The 27,518-nt window shown below is 42.3% G+C and overlaps 1 protein-coding gene across 2 annotated transcripts in view; it reads right to left on the bottom strand.

Moving 5' to 3' along the window:
- Positions 1-295: 295 nt before the first annotated feature.
- Positions 296-27,518, bottom strand: part of LOC139275999 (transcription regulator protein BACH1-like) — a 104,259-nt gene continuing 77,036 nt past the window's right edge. For both annotated transcript variants that reach the window (XM_070893314.1, XM_070893315.1), the window contains exons 3-5: positions 23,996-25,489; positions 5,338-5,544; positions 296-5,131 (exon numbers count right to left, since the gene is read on the bottom strand). In XM_070893314.1, the coding sequence (XP_070749415.1) occupies positions 4,697-5,131; positions 5,338-5,544; positions 23,996-25,489 (2,136 nt within the window). In that variant the 3' untranslated portion in view covers positions 296-4,696. The remainder of the gene's footprint in view (positions 5,132-5,337; positions 5,545-23,995; positions 25,490-27,518) is intronic.

Below are 27,518 nucleotides of genomic sequence, written 5' to 3'. Positions count from 1 at the left end.
TTGTGGAGCTGGCTGGCTGAAGATTGGGTGAGGCTCACGTGCAACTGTTCTCTGCCAAGACCCAAACACTCACAGTTCAGTTGTACACGTATATAATGACCCTCGAGTGAGATACCAGAGCCTGTTACTCGTCGCAGATTCAACCCCAACAGGAGTTGCTATCTTTAGGAGAGGGCACAACTCCATCAAGTGACACAAATCAGGTACTGCAGCAACATAAAGAAAACACAGCAGAATTTCAAGGAGAATTTTCTGACACCATAGATTAAACAGTACACCCTCGACTTTAGATCACTGCAATTTATTCCCCCCTTTCCCCATCTCAATCATAGTCAAATCTTACTAAATGCATTTGTGCTGTAGTTCAGAATATAAACAGTGAAACAGTACATCCACCATCATTCAGTACAAATTAATATGTGACTCAAATATAGTTTGAAAAGATTCACAAATATTGGAAACTTTTGAGATGAGCAACTGTCCCACACATTTTAATATTTACATTTTATGCAAAATGTGTTCAGATTTCAAACTAGTATCTTCAGTGAAGCTAGAACATGCCAAACAATTATTGTTGCTTCCTTAAAGTTTGTACAATACAAAAACCAAACAGAAAATGGCAGTGAATACATACTCAACAATACAACTGTACAATGGTGGAAACGTTAATGAAAGCAGACAGCAAAATATCAGGTAGTTGAGCTTAATTCAAAAACGTAATCTTTAATAGATTAATAGGGAGGTTGGATATGAAAAAAATTGTATTAACTAGAACAGATGCAGACCATATAGCCATTAGTTATTAAATAAATCACTGTGCTAACCTTCCATTACTGCTTCAGAAAGGAGCATTAATCAAAGGAGCAGGTTTGCACCAATATATTTTTTAAAACCTAGTTTTTATACATTAGCATTCCACACATCTGTCCACAGTAATTGTTCTTTATAAAACTGAACATTAGAAATGTATAAATTGTTTGTACATTTTTATATAATAGAAAAGGTGAATTTTGAAAGCTGAAGAGAAATTCAGCACTCAGAAAAGGTCAGTATAACATGCAAAAATCGAATGAAGGTGAAGCAAAGCTTAGAAAGCATTTTACATATCTTACAGAAATAATTAGATTCTGTGGAAACCATCTGCCAATGAAACCTTCAGGGCAGTAAATTTGACTCATCTGCACATTTAGCGAGGTTAAAAGTTGAACACTCTTGATTGCAATCATGCAGCCCACATCCCTGCAGGGATTACATTTTCCCAGACAATTTCAATGTGCTTGTTTAAGAGTACATAAATTGAGATATTGCATTTGAAGGCTCAGCCTACCAAAAATAAGCATGCCTATTGCTTGTTTTTGTTTTTTGAGGCAGTTTTTGATGTAACCTATTAAATAAGCATCAGATATGAACTAGTATAAAACTACAACACTGCAGTGAACAGAAACATCAATTAAAATGTGCACAAGTTGCAGCTGGTATCAAAAAGTCCTGTTAATGTCCATTGTTGTTTGCCTAGCTGGTGGCTGTTACTATGTTTATAAACCTTCAGAATTTATAGCAGAATGCTTCCCTATTTTTGTAAAACAGGTTAACAGAAAGCATTACCATTAGATTTTGCAAAAGGCTAAAAAGCATTAAAAAAATTCACAAAGGAAAAGAGAATTGTTTTACCTGAGGTGATACAATATTAGTATTAATTTACAAGTTCTTTAATTACAATGTGATTAGCATTAGTCATACAGTGTACTTGTTTTTGCAAGAAGGGGAGGAGGTTCAAGATAAATTAAAGGACTTACAAACATGGGAGGAAGCTAGACTCTTTTGGCCAATGTTTAATATTTACTTATATTTATTTTTCCATTAATTCACACCCAGTTTTAAAGGGTACATTATGAACTTCTATTCATAATCAGTCTCAGATGCCCTCTACTGGACTACTGAGAAATAAAAACAAAGAGCTTAAAACACATCAAATGGTTTCTTTCTAATTCCATTTTGATAAAATATCCTTAACGGGTGAATTTCTCCTCTGCCCCCCAAAAAATAAGAATTTTAGATGAGACTTCCTGTTTTTAACCTAACCAAATCGCTCTTTTAGTGTAGCTTTGAAGGAATACTCCAGAAAATAATCTCAATTTGTATTTGAGAGCTTTGAGTATCTGCCAATTCTTTATGAAAGAAATTAAATCTAAAAAAAAAACTTGTATTAGACATTTAACTTGTAACCAAACACTGTTCCTAACAGGACCACACTAACCTGGCTCTATGGTGCTCTAAAGTGATGAATAGACGACAAGAATACTGATAATATGTAGGACAGTTCAACATCCCTGAGCTGGGTGGTCCAGTGAAAGAAAATTTAACAAGAGTTATACCACTCTCCCACTAAGCAGTCCTCTCATTTTGTTTCTCCCCAATACACACGGCAGCGAATTGTGATCGTCAAATACGTATCATAATCAGGCAGGCAAGTTTAATCTTCCTTATCTCCAGAAAAAATTGTAGCAGACACTTGGCTAAATTAAATATACTATTGCCTCTCCTGATGTATTCCTTGAGCATTGAGGTAGTCAAGTTTATTGGCCGGACTAAGTGGCTTCTATCACAATCAATGTACAGGGAAAACTTCCCAAATGCTTGCTTGCTACAGAATACCAATTTTAAGGTTATGCTCAACACTTAACTGTAATATACAGTAAGACATGGATACACAGTCATCATTATTTTCACCAGATTCTGTCAGATTTTAGAGCAGCAAAATTAAACCCAACTTTTACATTTATTAATTAATTTTCAAGTAATGTTTAATAAAGCTGTACTATTTCAATGAGAAACTTGAGCTGCTTAGTAACTTTTGATGCACTGTACTACTGTTGTGAATTATATTAGTGGTTTAACATCTTTTATAAACAGATGTTAATAGGGTTCTATATTATGAGGGAGTATTACAGTTTTGCTATATTTACAATAACCACAAAACTCTCTCCAAATGAAATGTCTTGTCAAAATGTTGGGAAACCTTTAAAAAAGTAAAAAAATGTCAAGAAGTAGTGCACACAAAAAGAAATGCAAGTATCTTAAGGATTCCATTCCCCCACAAAAAAAAAGGATGTGGAGGAAACAAATGCTGGTGTGAAAAGGAGACTTTATTCTATAATAAGCATTCATTGACACAAGTCAAGGGTAACACAATGGGGAAAAAGGGGCATTTAGGCCACTAATGCTCACTGCTCTTTTCAACTTCCAGGACAGCTGTATATTAGAACAGCAACAGCTTGATGAGGTTTCACACCCATGACAATGACCTCTCATATCTAATGGTGGTGGGGGGGGGGGGCGGGGAATAGAGATGAATGGGGTGGGGAGAAGCCCAGGAAGAAAGAAGCTCCCACCTCAATCATATCCTGAAGCCTCCCAGGCCGCTAATGCAGCAAGAATCCACCCACAAACACATTCAGAGCTGCCCTCTGCACCAAAACGTAAGAAAAAATCACTGACTCTGCATGCATGATCCTCAAAGCCCCCGAAGAGCAGGAGGAAAAATAAAAATAAAACATCCTGCAGCCAGCTAAGGTGCCCAACTATCGCAATTAACCAGGAAGGAATATCAAACACAACATTGTATTTAGGCATCAAGTTAGTAGTCACGTACTCACAAAGTTCCCACCTTGCTAATTTTTGAAACAAATCCAGTGTTTGAAAATAGGAAGTCACATACTAATTGCAGTAGAAAAGTGATCAGGCATCATAACCAGGCTGACAATATAGATGGCACAAGACTTCACCTTCATGCTCTGACTAATTAAGTGAACTTCGAGGATTACAGGTCCACATAAATGAATGCTTTCAAAAAAGATGAATCAGTGGCCTCCTTCTGTGCTCTTTCAGCCTATCATGCTTAGCCATATACAGTACAATTACCAGCTCACTTATTACATTGAATAAATGGTCTGGTAAAACACTGTCCTGTATAATACTTGATGAAAATCTGATTAAAATGTTCTCATTATGCTCAAGAGGTAAATTAGTGTTTGGTTTGAAATCTTCACCGATGCATAATTCCACTGCTCATGGCTTCAACAGCACCTCAACAGCAGAGGAAATTGTATGTTTTTTAAAAAAAAATGAAAATCCACAATTTAGGTTTTAAAGTTTTCAGTTTGAAATTGCATCACTTCACATAAATGTGTAAGTAGGAGCTGTAGGCAGGCCAGTGTCTGATGAAGAAAGGATGCTAAAAATGTAGTGAAATGTTTAAAAGGTTATTGAGATAAGCTGGAGTTTATGAACTGCTCCAATACATGTCTTTGCCTCCTTCCCCTCGTTCCCCACACAGTTCCAATCAAGCAGAGGATTAAAAAAAATATATACACATGCCACACCCACCACTTCTTACATTACACCGATTTAAACTACCAAGTATTTTTGAAACTTGCATAAATTTCACATGTAGCAAAATCTATAAATTCAAAAGGAATATTTTGTTTACAAAGCACACATTAGTTTAAAGACAATATAAATCGCATGCATAAAAACTGTAGATAATGTGCATTGCTCTTCTAGATTCACTGCGCTTCTTAGTTAATTCCTGTAACTGAACTTCAAGCTCCAAGTTCAGTCGATGGACAAATTATGAATGCAGTTTAGTGGAGATAAAGAGTACTGGTTCCTATTGAAACTGTAAAATAGAGCAGGTTTACTCATCTGTGGTACACTTGTCTATCATTTCTTGGCAGAAATCAGTCATTACAGCCTGGCAGCACTGATCCGTCCTGGACTGATCTGCTGTAATACCTTTGTGCGGACTGTTGGGTGCATCCATTATTTTCTCTTGAAGCTGTAGACTAGAGCCTTGCTCACTACTACATTCCATACTCTGTACATCAGCAGAGTATCCTGGATATGAAGAAATTAGATTTGTATAGGTGATGGAGCCAACGCTTCTTTGGGTGTTCAGTATTGAAAGAGGGCACTCTGGGGAGGAGTACTTTGCTAGCGTCTGAATTTGTTCAGCAGTCAGAGCTGCTTCTTTACACACCTGCTTACAAAGGCCAGATAAATTATCCCAAGTTTCACCCATGCACACTTTCAACTGGCCCTTCTCTTGCAGCAACTTCTCCTTCTCACGTAACTAGATTGGGGGGGGGGGGGGGGGGGGGGCGGAAAAAAAACAATTTTACAAATAATTGTTTTAAATATAAACATATACACAGAGAGAATTTCAGTTACATACACATACAGAAAATGAGAACACTATGTTAGCAAAAGCAGGGGATCAGGTTATTTATCCATTTACAAAGAATGACACCTACAGGCCACAATTTTCATTCAACCTACCAATTTATGTATTTCACATTCCAGGTTCTGAATGCAGTCAAGTTTTCGTTTCCGACAGCGTTGAGCTGCAATCCTGTTTTTGCTGCGGCGCCGTATATCATGGATGTAATCCAACTGTTCTGGATTCAGTTTATGCAGTTTCAGCATCGTTTGAAAGTCATTTCTAGACAACAGTGTAATTTTTTCAACAGGAAATGGTAGTTTTACCTAGAAGGGATCCAATTGCACAAATTAGATTCACAAAAGTCAGAAAAATTACATGATAAATTCTAGGTGCATTAAAGGAAAAATCCATAAATTCTTCTATTCATTGAAAAGCTGAAGGCATTTTCCATTATTTTTGTTCAATTGAACTAACTTGCTGAGGATTTTCATGAGTACCCAAAAGGATTTACTGAAAACCAAATTTGGTAAACCAGTCAGCAATTCCTACAGTTACATAGGTAACAATTGAAATGTATAAGATAGAGCCTTTTTGGATTATACAACACCAATGAATTTAAAAAATCCACATAACTCAAGTCTGCATACAGAATTGGGGATATTTGATCTGGCCTTATATTCAGGTATATCCTTGAATAACTTATCACAATCCTCAAAGTTATTCCCCAATTTAAATATCCTAAAGGTGTTACAATAGAGCTTTCACAATGTTTTAACTTTTTCAATGCAAACTAACTTTAATTAAAAAGACAAAATACTGCAGATGCTCGAAATCTAAAATATAAACAGTAGGTCAGGCAGCATCTGTGGAGAGAGAAAGAGAGTTAACGAATTGCGCACGGACTGGGCGAGGCCTCACAGAAGCTGGTTTTCGGGGCGCGATGTGCATGCGCCGCAAACCAGCTTTTCCGATCTCTTGACAGGTCCTCTGCATCCCCGAGAGGACATCCACGTAGGAGAGATTGAGCTATTTGCCCAACTCACGCCCAGCGAATGTCCTTCAAAGTTTTACGCCTGGTACGAGCTTTTACCAGCGTAACACTTTTAAAACATATAAAAATTAAATTTAAACACTCATTTTTATATTAAAAACCATGTCCATTAAAGCAAGTTTATTTTTAACCTTATTAAAACACATTAAAAAAATATATATTTTTTTTCTCAACACATTTAATTACATTTAATTTCAATTAATTTTAAATGTGAGGTGTTTATTTATTTATTATGCTGTGTTTCAGTGTTGTAGGGGATTTTCTCATTGATAGAATGGGACCCGTACAAACTGAGTTCCCATGTTTATCAATGAGAATACTGCAGAGTGATTGGCGGTCCAGGCCCACGTGACTCCAGCATGTACGTACGTACCTGAAGGGCATCTCCCCGTGCGCAGCGCAGCGAATCCGACCGGGATCCTACGTTCCTCCGGGATCACCAGGTACTTTCATAGATTTTTTTCGGATCGGAGGCATTCGTACGAAGAAAGCCTCCGACCGCAATTTTCCCCCCAAAAGTGGTGCAGGGCATTCTCCAGCGTCACAAAGAGGAGTGGGATTGCCAGGAAATGAGCTATTGTTCAATGACTGATTTAATACTCTTTGTCTTACTTTTTAAATTGGCTTCAGTTGACCGCTGCTCACAGGTCTTATGTACCAAAGGCAGATCAATTGACTGACTAAGCTAAGTTAAACTGAATTTGAAATAATTTAAAGTAATTGCAGCAGCATCAGAAGAAACAGACCCAATTCCATAACTTCAATTGACTGCTGGTCACTGTGGGTCAGGGTTGGATCAGGTGACCACGGGTGCCAGTTTCTGGATGCAATGTGATGAACTCCCCGAAAGAGTGCAATCGGAGGAAACTTACCATCCTGACCTGTGAGCCAGGCCAAGTTTTGTGGGCGGACGGCTTCAGAAGAATGGACTTCTGAACCAGCGTAGAAGATACTCCAATGCAAAGTGGCTATAGGCAAACTCACTTACACTTAAAATTCCGATCTTTCGCAATATTTAATTCTACTCTGCCCAGAGTCCACTGATATCTGGGCGGAAGCTATGAGAAACTCCAGGACATGGAAATTTTCACACCCATTTTCTCAGCCAATTTAATTTCTTACATCTAACCATGAACCAACTTCACCTTCAATGAATAGCCTACTATTTCTGTAGCTTCCTTTATTGCAAGTCTGTAAGGATTGGGGAGAGCAATTTTGGAGTCTGGGAGCATTGGAGGTGTAGGATGTACAAAGATAGAGAAGCCTGGCAATATTTGGGGAAATGGAGAATGAAAGCTGCACGTCTAAATGAATTGCCCCCTCCAGCACTATTCTGCGAAGCTGGAAATCCAATCTTTCTTGTTGAAAGCACATGGGGCTTATACTGTATTGTTGATGTAAAATATATTGCTAAGAACAGTATAAGCACATTATGCACTTTAAACAAAAAACACATGAATCCAGGCTCTATTGGTGGCATCAGCCCTATCTCTGATAAAGGTTCTATTTCTGCATGTGTGACCTGGGTACTCACCAAATTCTTTAAAGCACGTATACCTCCCATGGAGCATACTTACAGAAATATTAATTAAAGTTTCACTAATTTCAGTCCCATTCACAGAGCTTGGACCAAAGACTTTACACTAGGTGGCTAAGGCCCAAAAAAATGGGCCTTGTTCCAGCGATGTGGGATGTATCGCCCGTGCTGATTGTCGGCACAAGGCCCATTTTGTTTTGCTATTTTCCACTCGGCCTTAGCCCAGCGATGTCAAATGGGCGATCTGATTTTTCAGCAATCTCACGATCGCCCAAAGAAAACGGAAGTCAATGAAGAAAAAAAAAAGCTTCCCGAGCAACCCAATACTGCGCATGTGTAGCTTGATGTTTTTTTAGGTTGATTTTCTTTGCTGCGTTTTGAGAGGTCAGGGGTCATCACACATGCTCAGAAGCTCTGAGAGGGTCGGGGGGAGAGAGAGAGAGAGAGAGAGAGAGAGAGAGGAGAAAGGATTTTCTGGATTGTTTGAATTTATCTGCTAATATTACACATATTTTGAATTTTTTTCGCATTTTATCAAATTTTAAATACTGTTAAGTACAGTGATAATACTACTTAGAATTTAATTAAAAAAATTATCAGCATTTTATTCTTTAAAAATGGAGGGATCAATTGAAAGGCGAAGGGCCAAGCCCTTCAGCAAGGAGGCCAATGAGTCCCTTGTGAATAGTCAGCACGAGGTGGGAGGATCTGGCACCGGGTGGGCATGGGAAACCTCCACCCCGTGCATATAGGAGGATTTGGGCAGAGATTGTCGACGTGGTCACTTCGGCATCGAATGAAGCGCACACACCGGACCAGTGCCGCAAAAGATGGAACAGCCTACTGGCAACTGCCAGAGTAAGTTGAAATTTATATTTGAAATCATCCATATGTATTATTTAATGACGTATGGAAATTGTAACAAGAATCTGCAATGTTATTTCGTTACATTTAAACATAACTAAATTATGAATAAATTTATGCACCCCAGCATAAAGTTGAATGTTATAGTATGAAATATTTTAGTCCTATGCAATGTAATGCAAATTTTGAATTGAACATTTAAATCCGTCAGTCTTAAATGTTTATTGACAAATCCATTTGCTTATGCCATGTAATGTTATCTTATCATTTACAGAAGAAGATAGCTATCAACCACCGAGAGCAACACAGGACGGGCAGGGGCCGTGCCATGCTCCAGTCTTTAAGTGCATACGAGGCGCTTGCGGTGGCCTTGGTGGGACCTGAAAGCTGTTCGGTCACAACCCGTGGTGTGGCTGAACCCACCCTCGAGTCATTTGAGTAATGAGAACTGTGCATTGTGTGAATCATTAGTAAATACTAGATATATCTTAGTTACGCATGTAATGTTATGCAATTATAATGTAATTTGATATATAATTGTAATGTACTATTGAAGTTCGAATGAGATGATGTTAGGCCTGGTGATCCCTTGTGCATAAGGGGTAATGGAAAGCATTGTAATATTTTGAGTTCTTGAAAAATTGAGATGTATTGATTTGAATTGTTAAACGTTGTTTATAAATTTCATTTGTATTTCAAAGATCAAGTGTCCATGGAGTCAGTGGACACGTCCACTGAACCTTCAGGAACTTCGCAGGAGGACGAGGCAGTAGAGAAGCCGCTGCAGACTCCTGCTGTTGTGCATGAACAGGAGGAGGAGGAGGAGGAAGACGAAAATTTTTTTGTGGGGGGGGGGGTGGGGGGGGGTAAAAACAACCTGTGGCCATCTCTTTTGAGATGGATGAGGCACCGGGACCAAGCGGTGTGCAGGTGGTGACACCAAGGCGAGTGACATTGCACACGCCGACCCCACTGAGGTCCAGTCAGCGTGCTATGCAATCGCCTACCACGGAGGACCAGACGGAGAGCTTACTATCCCTGTGCAGGGAGACGGTCGTGATCTGTCGCGACCTTATCCAGGGATTCGTGGGTTTCTCATCAAATTGGAGCCAGTTCTCCACAACCTGGAGCGAGTTCTGCACGAGCTTCTCCAGCTCTTCTTCTGAGCAGTCACAGACAGCTCGGGAGACGTTGGAGGCGATTAGGCCGCAGACAGCCGCAACAAATGCCCTACGGCACAGCGTTGCTGGCTGGACACGGTGCTGCACCACAAGGTGTCGTGTCCACTCGCAGCGAGACCCCAGCATCCAACCGTGACCTTCTGGCTGATTGACAAACAGGTCAAGGATAGCACTTTCACGTAAGATGTGTGGATCATGGATGCTGCCAGGAAATGTTGCATTCACTGTTAAAATTGTTTGATTGTGGTCGACAACAAGCTGCACATTTAGTGAGTGGAACCCCTTTCTGTTACGAAATACCTCCGCGTTCTTTAAGGGTGCTTTCAGGGCAATGTGCGTGCAGTCTATTGCTCCCTGCACCTTGGGGAAGTCTGCTATTCTCGAGAAACTCGGTCTGTGCCTCCCTGGTCATTGGGAAGCTTACGAAGTCCATCCTGCAAGCGTAAAGGGCTTCAGTCACCTGTCGAATGCAGCAGTGTGTAGCGTGCGGAGAGATATGGCAGATGTCGTCAGCTGAAGCCTGAAAAGATCCCGATGCGTAGAAGGCTAGGGCAGCAGTAACCTTCACCTCAACAGACAGTGCGGTTCTGATGGTGCTGGAAGGCTGCAGATCACCCTTGACGAGTTGACATATAGAAACATAGAAACATAGAAAATAGGTGCAGGAGCAGGCCATTCAGCCCTTCTAGCCTGCACCGCCATTCAATGAGTTCATGGCTGAACATGAAACTTCAGTACCCCCTTCCTGCTTTCTCGCCATAACCCTTGATCCCCCGAGTAGTAAGGACTTCATCTAACTCCCTTTTGAATATATTTAGTGAATTGGCCTCAACTACTTTCTGTGGTAGAGAATTCCACAGGTTCACCACTCTCTGGGTGAAGAAGTTTCTCCTCATCTCGGTCCTAAATGGCTTACCCCTTATCCTCAGACTGTGACCCCTGGTTCTGGACCTCCCCAACATTGGGAACATTCTTTCTGCATCTAACCTGTCTAAACCCGTCAGAATTTTAAACGTTTCTATGAGGTCCCCTCTCATTCTTCTGAACTCCAGTGAATACAAGCCCAATTGATCCAATCTTTCTTGATAGGTCAGTCCCGCCATCCCGGGAATCAGTCTGGTGAACCTTCGCTGCACTCCCTCAATAGCAAGAATGTCCTTCCTCAAGTTAGGAGACCAAAACTGTACACAATACTCCAGGTGTGGCCTCACCAAGGCCCTGTACAACTGTAGCAACACCTCCCTGCCCCTGTATTCAAATCCCCTCGCTATGAAGGCCAACATGCCATTTGCTTTCTTAACCGCCTGCTGTACCTGCATGCCAACCTTCAATGACTGATGTACCATGACACCCAGGTCTCGTTGCACCTTCCCTTTTCCTAATCTGTCACCATTCAGATAATAGTCTGTCTCTCTGTTTTTACCACCAAAGTGGATAACCTCACATTTATCCACATTATACTTCATCTGCCATGCATTTGCCCACTCACCTAACCTATCCAAGTCACTCTGCAGCCTAATAGCATCCTCCTCGCAGCTCACACTGCCACCCAACTTAGTATCATCCGCAAATTTGGAGATACTGCATTTAATCCCCTCGTCTAAATCATTAATGTACAATGTAAACAGCTGGGGCCCCAGCACAGAACCTTGCGGCACTCCACTAGTCACTGCCTGCCATTCTGAAAAGTACCCGTTTACTCCTACTCTTTGCTTCCTGTCTGACAACCAGTTCTCAATCCACGTCAGCACACTACCCCCAATCCCATGTGCTTTAACTTTGCACATTAATCTCTTGTGTGGGACCTTGTCGAAAGCCTTCTGAAAGTCCAAATATACCACATCAACTGGTTCTCCTTTGTCCACTTTACTGGAAACATCTCATCGATGACCTCCTTCCGCAATCGCAGCCTCCTAAGACAAGCATTTTCAGACAAGTTCAGGCAAGATTGCTTTTCCCAAGTACCTTCGTTGGCTGTACGGTCTCCTCCTCTGTCTTCGTCTCCGTCTACGCATTACTCTGCCACCTCTTCGATTGATCCTTTCAGTAACCAGTGTGTGAGCAGTTGCAATTAAAGGCAGGGAAAGCATGGGCCCCATCACTATCGATAATTAATTTCACTAATTTTAATAATCTTTCTATTCTATACTCTCTAATCACTGTACTCTGCACTTTCTACGCTGTATACCAGTCAGTTTGATAGGCACAAACAACATCAGTAAATAACTTCACTATGTAAAAGCTATTTACAGAATAATTTCAATATATGAAACCTATTTACCAAAAATAACTTAATACCTCTTTATATTCCCTGTTCCAATATTCTGAGTACAATTAACTTTAAATTAACTCTCAGCTAATCCTCCACCCTGCCTCCAAAGTTCAAAATGGCGTCCATAGTGCCCATTTCCTTCTCTTAGGCCCAGAAAAAGCAACTATTTCTCAGCACTCTTTTGGGCCTTGCATCGGCCCAGTGAAGTGCATACTAGGTGCTGAAACTTGGGATGGGCCTTGTGTGGGTGATCATCTCGGCGATCAAAGTGGAAACTTAAGCACCTGTTTTTCTGGCGATGTTTTGGGCCCAGTTTCCACTTTTTGTTCAAAATGGGCGATAGGGGTCAGTTTTGGGCGATAGATGGGCGATGTGAAGTGGAAAGTCTCGCCCTTTGTTTATAATTCTCAGTAAAAGTGGCTTAAAGAACCTAAGGCTGGTACTGTGATTGATGCAATTTGGTCTCTGCACATGTTGGGTGGTTAGGGGACCGACTGGCAAAAGGGCAAAGTGGGATTGGCAGACGGGGAAAGCAGTACTGGTGCTTGGGGTGCCAGGAATGAGGGATAAGGGAGGGAATGGCGACTGGCATTCAAGCTGGGGTGGAGCAGGAGGCAGTGGTGAGTGAGGAGGGTGAAAAGACTACTGACTGAGGGAGAGAGGCAGCAGTAGGGAGTGTTAGGTAAGAGGCCTGATTTTCACATGCTTTGCGCTTTGGAGAACAGCACCATTTACTTTGGAAATGCAAGTCAAGTGTTCAGAGAATTGAAACAGAGCTAAGTATAACATACAAAAGCAGAATACTGCAGATGCTGGAATCTGAAATAAAAACAGAGAATGCTGAATTCTCAGTGGGTCAGGCAGCATCCGTGGAAAGAAAAACAAAGTTAACATTTCGGGTCGACGACCCTGATGGAAAAGAGCACATTCTTAAGCACTGAAAGGGGGAGGGGAAGGAAGAACAAAAGGGAAGGACTGTGATAGGGTGGAAGGCAGGAGAGATTAGAGACACAAAGGGATGATGGGCTGAATTAAAATGATAATGACGAAGTTAGAAAAAGGTTAATCTGGATAGAGTGTGAATGGCAGAGTAATGACCAGCTGTCATTAGAGACAAAGAGAAAAAAAAGAGAAAGAAAAAAAAACATAAGATGGGGGGAAAGGGAGCCAAAGATGGCCAGAGGTTATCCTTTGTTAAGTGTAACATAGGCTTTTAAGTGTGACAGTCAGGTGTGACAGGAAATAAGTGTTATACTTCATGAAGTCATCATCTTGGCAGTCCCTCGTATCGAGGATGATTTGCTTCCACGCCAAAAAGGGATGAGTTCACAGGTCTTTCAACGAAGGACCTAAAATTCCATGTCCTGAACTGCATGTTGAAGGGTGGAAGATGCCGGTGCGTGGATTTTTTTTAATGTGTGGTGGCCGTTGCACATCACACAGGCTTGATAGAGCTGGGTCTTAGCCCAGTGGCAAGGATTAACCAAGACAACTGGAGACCAGCTCTGCTGCACGGACCTAGTGTGCACACATGTTGCAATGTGGGCTGCCCCAGGCCCTCGCCTCTTCTGGGCCCCGATCACATCACTCGACAATCTCTCGCCGCTCCTGCTGTACCTGCCCATGCTCCAATCAGCGACCTGGACTTGGTGACGTCCAATCCAGTCGCCCTCTTCACAGCAGTCGCTCTCGTGCACCAGCACGCACTGTACCTTGAAGTGGTACGCCTCCGCACGCTGCTTCTTTGAGCCCAACCTGCTGATGGTCCTTGCAGGTCGGGGCTGCCTCGCCGAATGCCGGACACTGAATGAAGTATGTACTATATGAAAACATTTTATTTCTTACCATATATACAAGGAAGAGACAGAGAATATTGGATGGAAAGAAGTACATGAAAGCTGAAGGGCAAACAGAAAAGGAGTACATACGACTAAGTTTCAACACATGAAACAGTGAACACTGAATTAGCAGGTGAAACATTAAAAGTTTTAAAAGTCAGATATTTTTGTCATGCTGTTGCCTTTAATAGTTTAAAAGGCCCTGGCTTTGAATCATCCCAAGGTACATGCTCATCAGCACATCAAAGGGTGGATTGATTGTTATCACCCGACCAGAGTGGCCCAACATTTGATTCAAATGGTTGTAATGTCTATTAAACTTATCTGGGTTACAAAATTGATTCTGAAAGTGAATTACCTTGTTCAACAGTGTTCGGCAAACTAGTGCACCATCTTAAGAAATATTGCTTTCCCTCTAGTGTTTTTCAGGCCTCCCTAATCTAAAAAAAACAATTCCTTAACTGCTCTCTCTCCACCCTGTCCAGAATATTCATCTTGATTCAGATCATCGCATTTTCACTTCTGAGACATGTCCACTGGTTGACATCCCATTCCAGAATCTGAGGCTAACACTTCAATGCAGTACTAAGGGAGCAGTGCATCGTACTGTCTTAGAGATGACACATTAAACCAAGGCTTCACCTGCCTGTGTAGGTAGGTGTTAAAAATTCCATGGGACAGCTGGAAGAGCGAGCAGGGAGTTTTCCCCATGTGCTACTCAACATTTATCTTTCAATCCATGCCACCAAAAATAAATTAACAGGCCAGTCATCTCATTTGTCGCCTATGGAGCCTTGCTGTGTACAAAATTGACTGCCCCCATATTTTACTACATAATAACAGTGATTATACTTCAAAAAGCAATTAATTGGATATGAATCACACATGTCCTGAGGCATAATAATAATGCACAATATAAATGCAAGCTCTTTCTTTTGGAAGATTATTACCTTCTTTCCTTGAACTCAATCCATATAATCTCTGCTGTATCAGCCAAATCATATTATTCCCTTCTATGGACTCAATTTCATTTCTGATCTACATTGCCACTCTGCCATCTTTGTCATGTTCCCTTCTGGAGGCTATATACCTTGGCAACGTCCTGGTTTAACCAAACCATCGTTCATATTACATAGTACCCATTCTTCAATACAATTATTTCTAATCTTGCAAAATTGTTTGATTATAATCCCAGCATCAGTACACAAAATGCTTACCTTTTTCTTTTTTGTCCACATTTACTTTCAAGAACTTTCCTTTGGGTTCCAGGCAATTCCCCCTTCTCTTTCATTGTATCAAGTATAAAATAACTGGACAAATTTTCTTTAATGGCGGCCAGTCTACCTGCTATTGTTTCATTGAGATAAAGCCCATGGCTCCTGGCTCACTCCAAAAATAGTCACCGTTATACAATGCCTACCAACAGGCACTATATAGCCAGGTTTAATTGGCAGCGAACTACTAAGTAGCTGTTTGGTGTTTAAGTAAATTTTAGTAAGTAAATTAATTTAAGGGTTATGTCATGGCAGGAGAGCTCGGACCCGTGTCATGCTCCTCCTGTGCTATGAGGGAAGTCAGGGACACTTCCAGTGTCCCTGACTACTATGCGTGCGGGAAGTGTGTCCAGCTGCAGCTCCTGACAGACCGCATGACGGCACTGGAGCTGCGGATGGACTCACTCTGGAGCATGCGCGATTCTGAGAATGTTGTGGATAGCACATTTAGTGAGTTGGTCACACCGCAGGTAAGGGTTAGGATAGATAGTGAATGGGTGACCAAGAGACAAGGCAAGAGCAGGAAGGTAGTGCAGGAGTCCCCTGCGGTCATCTCCCTCCAAAACAGATATACCGTTTTGGATACTGTTGGGGGAGATGACTTACCAGGGGAAGGCACCAGCAGCCAGGTTCATGGCACCATGGGTGGCACTGCTGCACAGAAGGGCGGGAAAAAGAGTGGGAGAGCGATAGTGATAGGGGACTCTATTGTAAGGGGAATAGATAGGAGTTTCTGCGGCCGCAACTGAGACTCCAGGATGGTACGTTGCCTCCCTGGTGCAAGGGTCAAGGAAAGCGGCTGCAGAGCATTCTGGAGAGGGAGGGTGAACAGCCAGTTGTCGTGGTACATGTAGGTACCAACGATATAGGCAAGAAGCGGGAAGAGGTCCGACAAGCTGAATTTAGGGAGCTAGGAGTTAAATTAAAAAGTAGAACCTCAAAGGTAGTAATCTCCGGATTGCTACCAGTGCCACATGCTAATCAGAGTAGAGGGAGCAGGATAGTTAGAATAAATACGTGGCTTGAGCAGTGGTGCAAAAGGGAGGGATTCAAATTCCTGGGACATTGGAACCAGTTCTGGGGGAAGTGGGACCTGTATAAAAGGGACGGTCTGCACTTGGGCAGGACTGGAACTGATGTCCTGGGGGTAACATTTGCTAATGCAGTTCGGGAGTGTTTAAACTAATATGGCAGGGGGATGGGAACCTATGCAGCGAGACAGGGCGAAGTAATATGGAGTCAGAAACAGATGGTAGAAAGATAAAAAGCAATAGTGGAAGGCCGAGTAAACAACGGCAAGAAACAAAAAGGGCCACACTACATCATAATTCTAAAAGGACAAGGTGTTAAAAAAAAACAAGCCTGAAGGATGTGTGTCTTAATGCAAGGAGCATCCGTAATAAGGTGGATGAATTAACTGTGCAAATAGATGTTAACAGATATGATGTGATTGGGATTACAGAGACGTGGCTCCAGGATGATCAGGGCTGGGAACTCAACATCCAAGGGTATTCAACATTCAGGAAGGATAGAATAAAAGGAAAAGGAGGTGGGGTAGCATTGCTGGTTAAAGAGATTAATGATTAATGCAATAGTTAGGAAGGACATTAGCTTGGATGATGTGGAGTCGAAATGGGTAGAGCTGCAGAACACCAAAGGGCAAAAAACATTAGTGGGAGTTGTGTACAGAACTCCAAACAGTAGTAGTGATGTTGGGGAGGGCAAACAGGAAATTAGGGGTGCATGCAATAAAGGTGCAGCAGTTATCATGGGTGACTTTAATATGCATATAGATTGGGCTAAATAAACTGGAAGCACTACGGTGGAGGAGGATTTCCTGGAGTGCATAAGGGATGGTTTTCTAGACCAATATGTCGAGGAACCAACTAGGGTGGAGGCCATCTTAGACTGGGTGTTGTGTAATGAGAGGGGATTAATTAGCAATCTCGTTGTGCAAGGCTCCTTGGGGAAGAGTGACCATCCATAATATGGTGGAATTCTGCATTAAGATGGAGAATGAAACAGTTAATTCAGAGACCATGGTCCAGAACTTAACGAAGGGTAACTTTGAAGGTATGAGGCATGAATTGACCAGGATAGATTGGCAAATGATACTAAAGGGGTTGACAGTGGATGGGCAATGGCAGACATTTAGAGACTGCATGGATGAACTACAACAATTGTACATCCCTGTCTGGCGTAAAAATAAAAAAGGGAAGGTGGCTCAACCATGGCTATCAAGGGAAATCAGGGACAGTATTAAAGCCAAGGAAGTGGCATACAAATTGGCCAGAAATAGCAACGAACCCGGGAACTGGGAGAAATTTAGAACTCAGCAGAGGAGGACAAAGGATTTGATTAGGGTAGGGAAAATAGAGTACGAGAGGAAGCTTGCAGGGAACATTAAAACGGACTGCAAAAGCTTCTATAGATATGTAAAGAGAAAAAGGTTAGTAAAGACAAACGTAGGTCCCCTGCAGTCAGAATCAGGGGAAGTCATAACGGGGAACAAAGAAATGGCAGACCAATTGAACAAGTACTTTGGTTCGGTGTTCACTAAGGAGGATACAAACAACCTGCCGGATATAAAAGGGGTCAGAGGGTCTCGTAAGGATTTCCCTCAGTTCCTCCTTCTTATTAGTCGGGAAATTGTGTTGGGGAAATTGATGGGATTGAAGGCTGATAAATCCTCAGGGCCTGATGGACTGCATCCCAGAGTTCTTAAGGAGGTGGCCTTGGAAATAGCGGATGCATTTGACAGTCATTTTCCAACATTCCATAGACTCTGGATCAGTTCCTATGGAGTGGAGGGTAGCCAATGTAACCACACTTTTTAAAAAAAGGAGGGAGAGAAAACAGGGAATTATAGACCGGTCAGCCTGACATCGGTAGAGTGTAAAATGATGGAATCAATTATTAAGGATGTCATAGCAACGCATTTGGAAAGAGGCGACATGATAGGTCCAAGTCAGCATGGATTTGTGAAAGGGAAATCATGCTCGACAAATCTTCTGGAATTTTTTGAGGACGTTTCCAGTAGAGTGGACAAGGGAGAACCAGTTGTTGTGGTGTATTTGGACTTTCAGAAGTCTTTCGACAAGGTCCCACACAAGAGATTAATGTGCAAAGTTAAAGCACATGGGATTGGGGGTAGTGTGCTGACGTGGATTGAGAACTGGTTGGCAGACAGGAAGCAAAGAGTAGGAGTAAATGGGTACTTTTCAGAATGGCAGGCAGTGACTAGTGGGGTACCGCAAGGTTCTGTGCTGGGGCCCCAGCTGTTTACATTGTACATTAATGATTTAGACGAGGGGATTAAATGTAATATCTCCAAATTTGCAGATGACACTAAGTTGGGTGGCAGTGTGAGCTGCGAGGAGGATGCTATGAGGCTGCAGAGTGACTTGGATAGGTTAGGTGAGTGGGCAAATGCATGGCAGATGAAGTATAATGTGGATAAATGTGAGGTTATCCACTTTGATGGTAAAAACAGAGACAGACAATTATCTGAATGGTGACAGATTAGGAAAAGGGGAGGTGCAACGAGACCTGGGTGTCATGGGACATCAGTCATTGAAGGTTGGCATGCAGGTACAGCAAGCGGGTAAGAAAACAAATGGCATGTTGGCCTTCATAGCGAGGGGATTTGAGTACAGGGGCAGGTAGGTGTTACTACAGTTGTTCAGGGACTTGGTGAGGCCACACCTGGAGTATTGTGTACAGTTTTGGTTTCCTAACTTGAGGAAGGACATTCTTGCTATTGAGGGAGTGCCGCAAAGGTTCACCGGACTGATTCCCAAGATGTCAGGACTGACATATCAAGAAAGACTGGATCAACTGGGCTTGTATTCACTGGAGTTCAGAAGAATGAGAGGGGATCTCATAGAAACGTTTAAAATTCTGACGGGTTTAGACAGGTTAGATGCAGGAAGAATGTTCCCAATGTTGGGGAAGTCCAGAACCAGGGGTGACAGTCTAAGGATAAGGGGTAAGCCATTTAGGACTGAGATGAGGAGAAACTTCTTCACCCAGAGTAGTGAACCTGTGGAATTCTCGACCACAGAAAGTTGTTGAGGCCAATTCACTAAATATATTCAAAAAGGAGTTAGATGTAGTCCTTACTACTCGGGGGATCAAGGGGTATGGCGAGAAAGCAGGAATGGGGTACTGAAGTTGCATGTTCAGCCATGAACTCATTGAATGGCGGTGCAGGCTCGAAGGGCTGACTAGCCTACTCCTCCACCTATTTTCTATGTTTCTATTCATTTTCTCCCAAAATTCAACTGAGAAACCTATTACCTTTATTGTAGATTGGTATATAACTCAATGAACAAAGCTTTAGATGACGTCACCTTCAGTCCTCAAGCAAGATGCCTGGACCCAATTTTAAGCTTTTGACTTTCTTTTACAACCTAAACTTTAGTTCCCATTCCTTGCAGTAAAGTATCCTCTCTCTGCTAACCTTTGCCCCCGACAGATAATCACCACTCTGTTTTCCTTCCCTGTGTAGCTGAAAAGCTGTTTGCTACACCACTGAATCTGTTGCTACCCTTACTCCCTTTCTCCTACCATAGCTTTCTCCCTCATTCCCTTTAGATGCACTGTCTTCTTACTAATTTTGCTCAAAACTTTCTTGACTACACTTTCATGTTATCCAGTACCTGAAACTGGTCAAACACTAGCCGTTTGTCATCAGTAAGCTGTTCATACTTACTGATCTCCCTGAGGACATCAATCCTATCAACTCTCCAACATTGCTGCCTCCTCCATCGGAACCTTAATTAGATGATGGTGCTTGAAACAAAAATCTTGTTCAACATAGACTGCAAAAAAAACCACACCACACAGACAAGAGACTCATTTCACATTCCTAGGTCACTATGTCTAATAATCCAATGACAACTCTTGGAATTATGGAATGATACAGTACAGAAAGTCATTCTGCCCATCGTAACTGTGAAAAGAATTATTCAATTACTCCCAATCCCGTCCTTTCCCCATAGCCCTGCAAATTTTTGCCCTTCATGTATTTATCCAGTTCTCTTTTGAAAGTTGCTATTCAATCTGCCTCTACCATCCTTTCAGGCAGTGCATTAGAGATACTAACAGCTCACGGTGTAATTTTTTCCCTTCATGCTACCTCTGGTTCTTTTGCCAATTACGTTGAATTTGTCGCTTGAAACAGTTTCTCCTATTTACTCTATTCAAACCCCTCATGATTCTGAGCACCTATCAAATCTCCCCTTAACCTTCTCTGCTCCAAGGAGAACACCACCAGTTTTTTTTTTTTTTAAAACTGTTTCTACATAACTGAAGTCACCAACACCCTCAAAGCCTCCCTGATGAAGTGCGATATCCCCACTGACACCTGGGAGACGCTGGCCGAAGACCGCCCTAGGTGGAGAAAGTGCATCTAGGAGGGCGTTGAGCTCTTTGAAGCTCAACGCTGTGAGCGTGAAGAGGTCAGGCGCAAGCAGCGGAAGGAGTATGCGGTACATCAGTGCCACCGCCCCCCCTTCCCCCGATGACTATCTGTCCCACCTGTGACAGGGTCTGTGGCTCTCGTGTTGGACTGTTCAGCCACCAAAGAACTCACTTTAGAAGTGGAAGCAAGTCTTCCTCGATTCTGAGGGACTGCCTATGATGATGAGGTACCATTCTAGTGGATCTCTTCTGCACCTGCTCTAAGGCCTTGATATCCTTTCTAAAGTGTGGTGCCCAGTACTGGCTACAATACTGCCGCTGGGAGAGAGGATACAAGAGAGAGGGAGAGAGAGAATACAAGAGAGAGAGAGAGAGAGAGAGAGCGAGAAAGAGAAAGAGAGAGAGAGCGAGAAAGAGAGAAAGAGAAAGAGAAAGAAGAGAAAGAGAAAGAGAAAGAGAAAGAGAAAGAGAAAGAGAAGAGAAAGAGAAAGAGAGCGAGAAAGAGAAATGGCTAATGTAACTGTTGGATATTTAACAAAGGAACAGGCCACTCAACCGAGTGACTTCTACAATATTTTGAAAACTTTCTACTGAATGACCATTAGATAGAAAATAAAACAGTAAAGATCTACTCATATTTTTTTCTCCGTTGTTTGGATTATCTTAACCATGTTTTTTGCGCTGTGGGCCAAAGTTCTTTAACCACGCACCTGACAATCCAGAGAGAGAGAGAGAGCGAGAGAGAGAGAGAGAGAGAGAGCGAGAGAGAGAGAGAGAGACACAGAAAGGGAGAGAGAGAGACGAGACTTTCATCCAACCATTCTGGACTGAACTTTAACCAAAGCTTCAGAGCTAAAAGAATAATGCCTTAATCTAGTGAGCTGTGTTTTTAAAAAGAATCTTGCATTCCATAGTATTCTAGTAAGGTTCTCATGTTTAATTATTTCACCGTGACATCCCTAAATTTAAGAACCTTTTTTCTATCTTTCCCAATGAAATAACAATAGGATGGAGAATGAAACAGTAAATTCAGAGACCATGGTCCAGAACTTAAAGAAGGGTAACTTTGAAGGTATGAGGCGAGAATTGGCTAGGATAGATTGGCGAATGATACTTAGGGGGTTGACTGTGGATGGGCAATGGCAGACATTTAGAGACCGCATGGATGAAGTACAACAATTGTACATTCCTGTCTGGCGTAAAAATAAAAAGGGGAAGGTGGCTCAACCGTGGCTATCTAGGGAAATCAGGGATAGTATTAAAGCCAAGGAAGTGGCATACAAATTGGCCAGAAATAGCAGCGAACCTGGGGACTGGGAGAAATTTAGAACTCAGCAGAGGAGGACAAAGGGTTTGATTAGGACAGGGAAAATGGAGTACGAGAAGAAGCTTGCAGGGAACATTAAGGCGGATTGCAAAAGTTTCTATAGGTATGTAAAGAGAAAAAGGTTGGTGAAGACAAACGTAGGTCCCCTGCAGTCAGAATCAGGGGAAGTCATAACGGGGAACAAAGAAATGGCGGATCAATTGAACAAGTACTTTGGTTCGGTATTCACTAAGGAGGATACAAACAACCTTCCGGATATAAAAGGGGTCAGAGGGTCTAGTAAGGAAGAGGAACTGAGGGAAATCTTTATTAGTCGGGAAATTGTGTTGGGGAAATTGATGGGATTGAAGGCAGATAAATCCCCAGGGCCTGATGGCCTGCATCCTAGAGTACTTAAGGAGGTGGCCTTGGAAATAGCGGATGCATTGACAGTCATTTTCCAACATTCCATTGACTCTGGATCAGTTCCTATGGAGTGGAGGGTAGCCAATGTAACCCCACTTTTTAAAAAAGGAGGGAGAGAGAAAACAGGGAATTATAGACCGGTCAGCCTGACCTCAGTAGTGGGTAAAATGATGGAATCAATTATTAAGGATGTCATAGCAGTGCATCTGGAAAATGGTGACATGATAGGTCCAAGTCAGCATGGATTTGTGAAAGGGAAATCATGCTTGACAAATCTTCTGGAATTTTTTGAGGATGTTTCCAGTAAAGTGGACAAAGGAGAACCAGTTGATGTGGTATATTTGGACTTTCAGAAGGCTTTCGACAAGGTCCCACACAAGAGATTAATGTGCAAAGTTAAAGCACATGGGATTGGGGGTAGTGTGCTGACGTGGATTGAGAACTGGTTGTCAGACAGGAAGCAAAGAGTAGGAGTAAACGGGTACTTTTCAGAATGGCAGGCAGTGACTAGTGGAGTGCCGCAAGGTTCTGTGCTGGGGCCCCAGCTGTTTACATTGTACATTAATGATTTAGACGAGGGGATTAAATGCAGTATCTCCAAATTTGCGGATGATACTAAGTTGGGTGGCAGTGTGAGCTGCGAGGAGGATGCTATTAGGCTGCAGAGTGACTTGGATAGGTTAGGTGAGTGGGCAAATGCATGGCAGATGAAGTATAATGTGGATAAATGTGAGGTTATCCACTTTGGTGGTAAAAACAGAGAGACAGACTATTATCTGAATGGTGACAGATTAGGAAAAGGGAAGGTGCAACGAGACCTGGGTGTCATGGTACATCAGTCATTGAAGGTTGGCATGCAGGTACAGCAGGCGGTTAAGAAAGCAAATGGCATGTTGGCCTTCATAGCGAGGGGATTTGAATACAGGGGCAGGGAGGTGTTGCTACAGTTGTACAGGGCCTTGGTGAGGCCACACCTGGAGTATTGTGTACAGTTTTGGTCTCCTAACTTGAGGAAGGACATTCTTGCTATTGAGGGAGTGCAGCGAAGGTTCACCAGACTGATTCCCGGGATGGCGGGACTGACCTATCAAGAAAGATTGGATCAATTGGGCTTGTATTCACTGGAGTTCAGAAGAATGAGAGGGGACCTCATAGAAACGTTTAAAATTCTGACGGGTTTAGACAGGTTAGATGCAGAAAGAATGTTCCCAATGTTGGGGAAGTCCAGAACCAGGGGTCACAGTCTGAGGATAAGGGGTAAGCCATTTAGGACCGAGATGAGGAGAAACTTCTTCACCCAGAGAGTGGTGAACCTGTGGAATTCTCTACCACAGAAAGTAGTTGAGGCCAATTCACTAAATATATTCAAAAGGGAGTTAGATGAAGTCCTTACTACTCGGGGGATCAAGGGTTATGGCGAGAAAGCAGGAAGGGGGTACTGAAGTTTCATGTTCAGCCATGAACTCATTGAATGGCGGTGCAGGCTAGAAGGGCTGAATGGCCTGCTCCTGCACCTATTTTCTATGTTTCTATGTTTCTATGTTTCTAACACATCATCTTGGGCTTACGAAGTGTGAATAACTGCATTCCAATTTTCTTACCTCACATTCTTGTTCTCTGGCAGAACACGACTCACTGTCATCCTCTGATTCTGACCCAAATTCATCTCCTGAGTTTGTAGTACAGATGTCATCATATTTGTCTTGCTGCTGCCCCTGGTCACTTTCAAGCTCCTCTAAACCAGAGCTGCTGGAACACACCGAATTTCCAGCATTATATGCAAATGGACACTTCGAAGAGCTATAAGCAGACCCAGATAGGTGTGCTGATGAAGAGGTATAGTGCAGTAGGATAGTACTTTGAGAGTTTCCTTCAAGAGTTTGGCAAGGCTCTGTAGAAAACTGTGGGCATTGAGAAATTCTATCTATATTGAGCTGTCCTGGGCAAATTTTCTCTTTAACAAAAGATTCAGCCTCACAGCTTGACTGCGCACCACAAAGTTGACTCCAGAATCCTTTGGCCAAATGTTCTGCCACCTCCCTTTCCACGATGCTTCGTCCACTGGAGACTGTAATGGGATTCTCTTGTCTTTTAGAGTAACTGGAGCTAAAAATAACTGACTTCCTCTCAGAGTCTCCCCCTCCCCTTTCTGAAGCACTTGGCTGATCACATCCCCGACCAATTTCGATTTTTGTTTCTTCAATATTTGCAGGAGGAGCACTGCTCTTTTGAAGGTTTTCATACTGCAACATTACAGGGACAAATGCCTCTGCTGGAGAACAAGGCAAGTCGTAATGCTTTCCAATACAGCTTAGTTGAATACCTGAGATATTTTGTGTTGATGTCCGTTGTGTTTCTTCAGCTGGAGAATCTTGTGCTAATGGACAGCTTGTATCCATTTGCTTCTTCACTTCAATATTCTCCTCTTCATTCTCTTCATCATAGACTCCACCCTCCCCCTCCATAGATGTGTTATCACTATCTTTTTCAATCAATCTGGTACGTTCATCCTCCGACTCAAGAGCGAATGTCCGACTTTGACAAGATTCAATCTGCTGTTTCGAAAATATTTGCTCTAAATTTGGTAATGACAAATTGTTACCCCATAATGTCGGTCGCTCCTTCCCATAGGCTAATTGAAATTTTCGGTACTTAGGACAAAGAGAAGATGAACTAGCCCATCCGCTCTGCTTCAAACAGGAATACTTGACATCAGCGGCCTCATTTTGAACTTTCGGACAAATTTTCCCAACTTCAATGCACTTACGGAGCTTGGGACAAGGACTCTTGGGATTTTCAGATTCAAGAAATTCTTCCACGTCATCATCAGCCTCTGAATTTTCATTGTCACCAACAGGAATTTTGAGATTTGTTTTCTGACAGGTAGATGTGCAACAAGCCTTTCTTGGAAATTCTGAGAGATCTTTCGCCTTTCCAAAAAGTTTGGCTTGTAGAAAGCTGAAGCAAGTTTTTTCTATATTATGAATTCCAAGAAATTCTACACTTCTACAGACATCCAACACATTTTCTTTGTTCAAAAGAAGTTTGGCAGTGTATGCAAACTGAAGAAGTGGTGCAAAACCTTTCACTGTAACCTGATAAAACAAAAAGGACAACCAGTTAAATCTTGACTTTGGCACTCAGAAAATCCCGTTTAAAATAAAGCAGAAGGCAAGACAATTTCATGGTTTATTTCTATCGGCATAAAGTGCATAAGACATACTACATCTCTGACACAATTCTTTATTACATATCGATCTTGCTCACACGTTAAGTGCACTTGTTAGTTTTAATTGTATGAAACAAAAGTCCAGCTGTGACCAATTACACATTGACCAAAGATTTAAGAGGAATAAACAGAAATGGAACACTAAAAATAAAAAGCAAATCACTTCTCAACAATAGGTATGCTTTTGAAAATATTTCAAAAAGGCGACAATGTCACGAGAAGCATTCACAGGTCTTCGATGGTCAGAAGTCAAAATGGCACTCACTCTTCCCCTTTTGGTTTCGAACAAAAAAGATGAAATAGGATTTTACCATCATCAAAGAAAACTTAGTTACAATTTGGGCTCAGCCCAGATAGATTTTTCTCATGCTCATAGTAACAAGTCTGCTCTCGTAGATAAGTCCTCACTCCCTATGAGCCGCAAGATGACTTTATGCACAAAAGTAATGTGGGAAAGTGCACCTGGGTGAACAATTAACCTTTTAATTATTACCAAACACATGGGAATTCCAGTACATCCCATGTCACGTCAGAAGATGGATCATACCAGACACCTTTTATAACAAGCTAAACTATAGACCAGGTTCCTTCACTAATATAGGGTTGTTTAAAACAGCAAACAGTAATAGGGTATGGACATAAATCCAAAAGCAACAATTTGGAACCTGTTCTTCAATCTCACCTGACTGGTTTGCTCTTTAAAAACTGCTAGCTATAAAATATTTCTCAAAAGGAAACCAGTCTTATTCCACAGCATATAGTCCATGGAGGAGGCCATAGGGACAAGTGCAAGACCACAATTACTTTTTATCCCCCTGCCTCACAGAAAACAAAAGAGGGCCAGAGAGAGTATGAGAATAGATTGGCAGCCAACATAAAAGGGAATTCAAAAGTCTTCTATAAGTATATAAATATTAAAACAGGTAGTAAGAGGAGGGGTGGGACCGATGAGGGACCAAAAAGGAGACCTATGCATGGAGGCAGAGGGCATGGCTGAGGTACTCAAAAAACCAACCCTTGACCCCACTGTACTTGCAAGCTTCCACCCCATCTCCAACCTCCCTTTTCTCTCCAAAGTTCTTGAATGTGTTGTCACCTCCCAAATCATGTCCATCTTTCCCAGAACTCCATGTTTCAATCCCTTCAATCTGCTTTCTGCTCGTCACAGCACCGACACAGCTCTCATCAAAGTCACAAATGACATCCTTTGTGACTGTGACAAAGGTAAACTATCGCTCCTCGTCCTTCTCGACCTGTCTGCAGCCTTTGACACAGTTGACCACTCCACCACCATCCAACTGGGTGAGATTGAACCTGCCTGATTCCATTCTCATCTGTCTAATCATAGCCAGAAAATCACCTGCAATGGCTTCTCTTCCCGCTCCTGCATTGTTATCTCTGGTGTCCCTCCAAGGATATATCCTTGGCCCCCTCATATTTCTCATCTATGTGCTGTCCCTTGGTGACAGTTTCCACATGTACGCTAACAACACACCCAGCTCTACCTTACCACCACTTCTCGACCCATTCACGGTCTCTAAATTGACAAACTGCTTGTCCAACATCCAGTACTGGATGAACAGACATTCTGTCCAATTAAATATTGGGAAGACCGAAGCCATTGTCTTTGGTCCCTGCCATGAACGGTGTTCCCTAGCCACTGACTCCACCCTGCTCCCGAGCATGCGTCTGAGGCTGAACCAGACTGTTCGCAACCTAGGTGTCATATTTGACCCTGAAATGAGCTTCCGGCTGTATATCCGCGGCAAAACTAAAACCTCCTATTTCCACCTCCGTAACATTGCCCGTCTCCATCCCTGTCTCAGCTCATCTGCTTCTGAAACCCTCATCCACGCATTTGTTACCTCTCGACTTGTCTAGTCGATGGTCAAAGG

Source organism: Pristiophorus japonicus, chromosome 11, assembly GCF_044704955.1.
Source record: "Pristiophorus japonicus isolate sPriJap1 chromosome 11, sPriJap1.hap1, whole genome shotgun sequence".
Lineage (NCBI taxonomy): Eukaryota > Metazoa > Chordata > Chondrichthyes > Pristiophoridae > Pristiophorus > Pristiophorus japonicus.
Note: the sequence above shows the minus strand (reverse complement) of the source record. Positions and strands in the feature narration are given on the sequence as shown.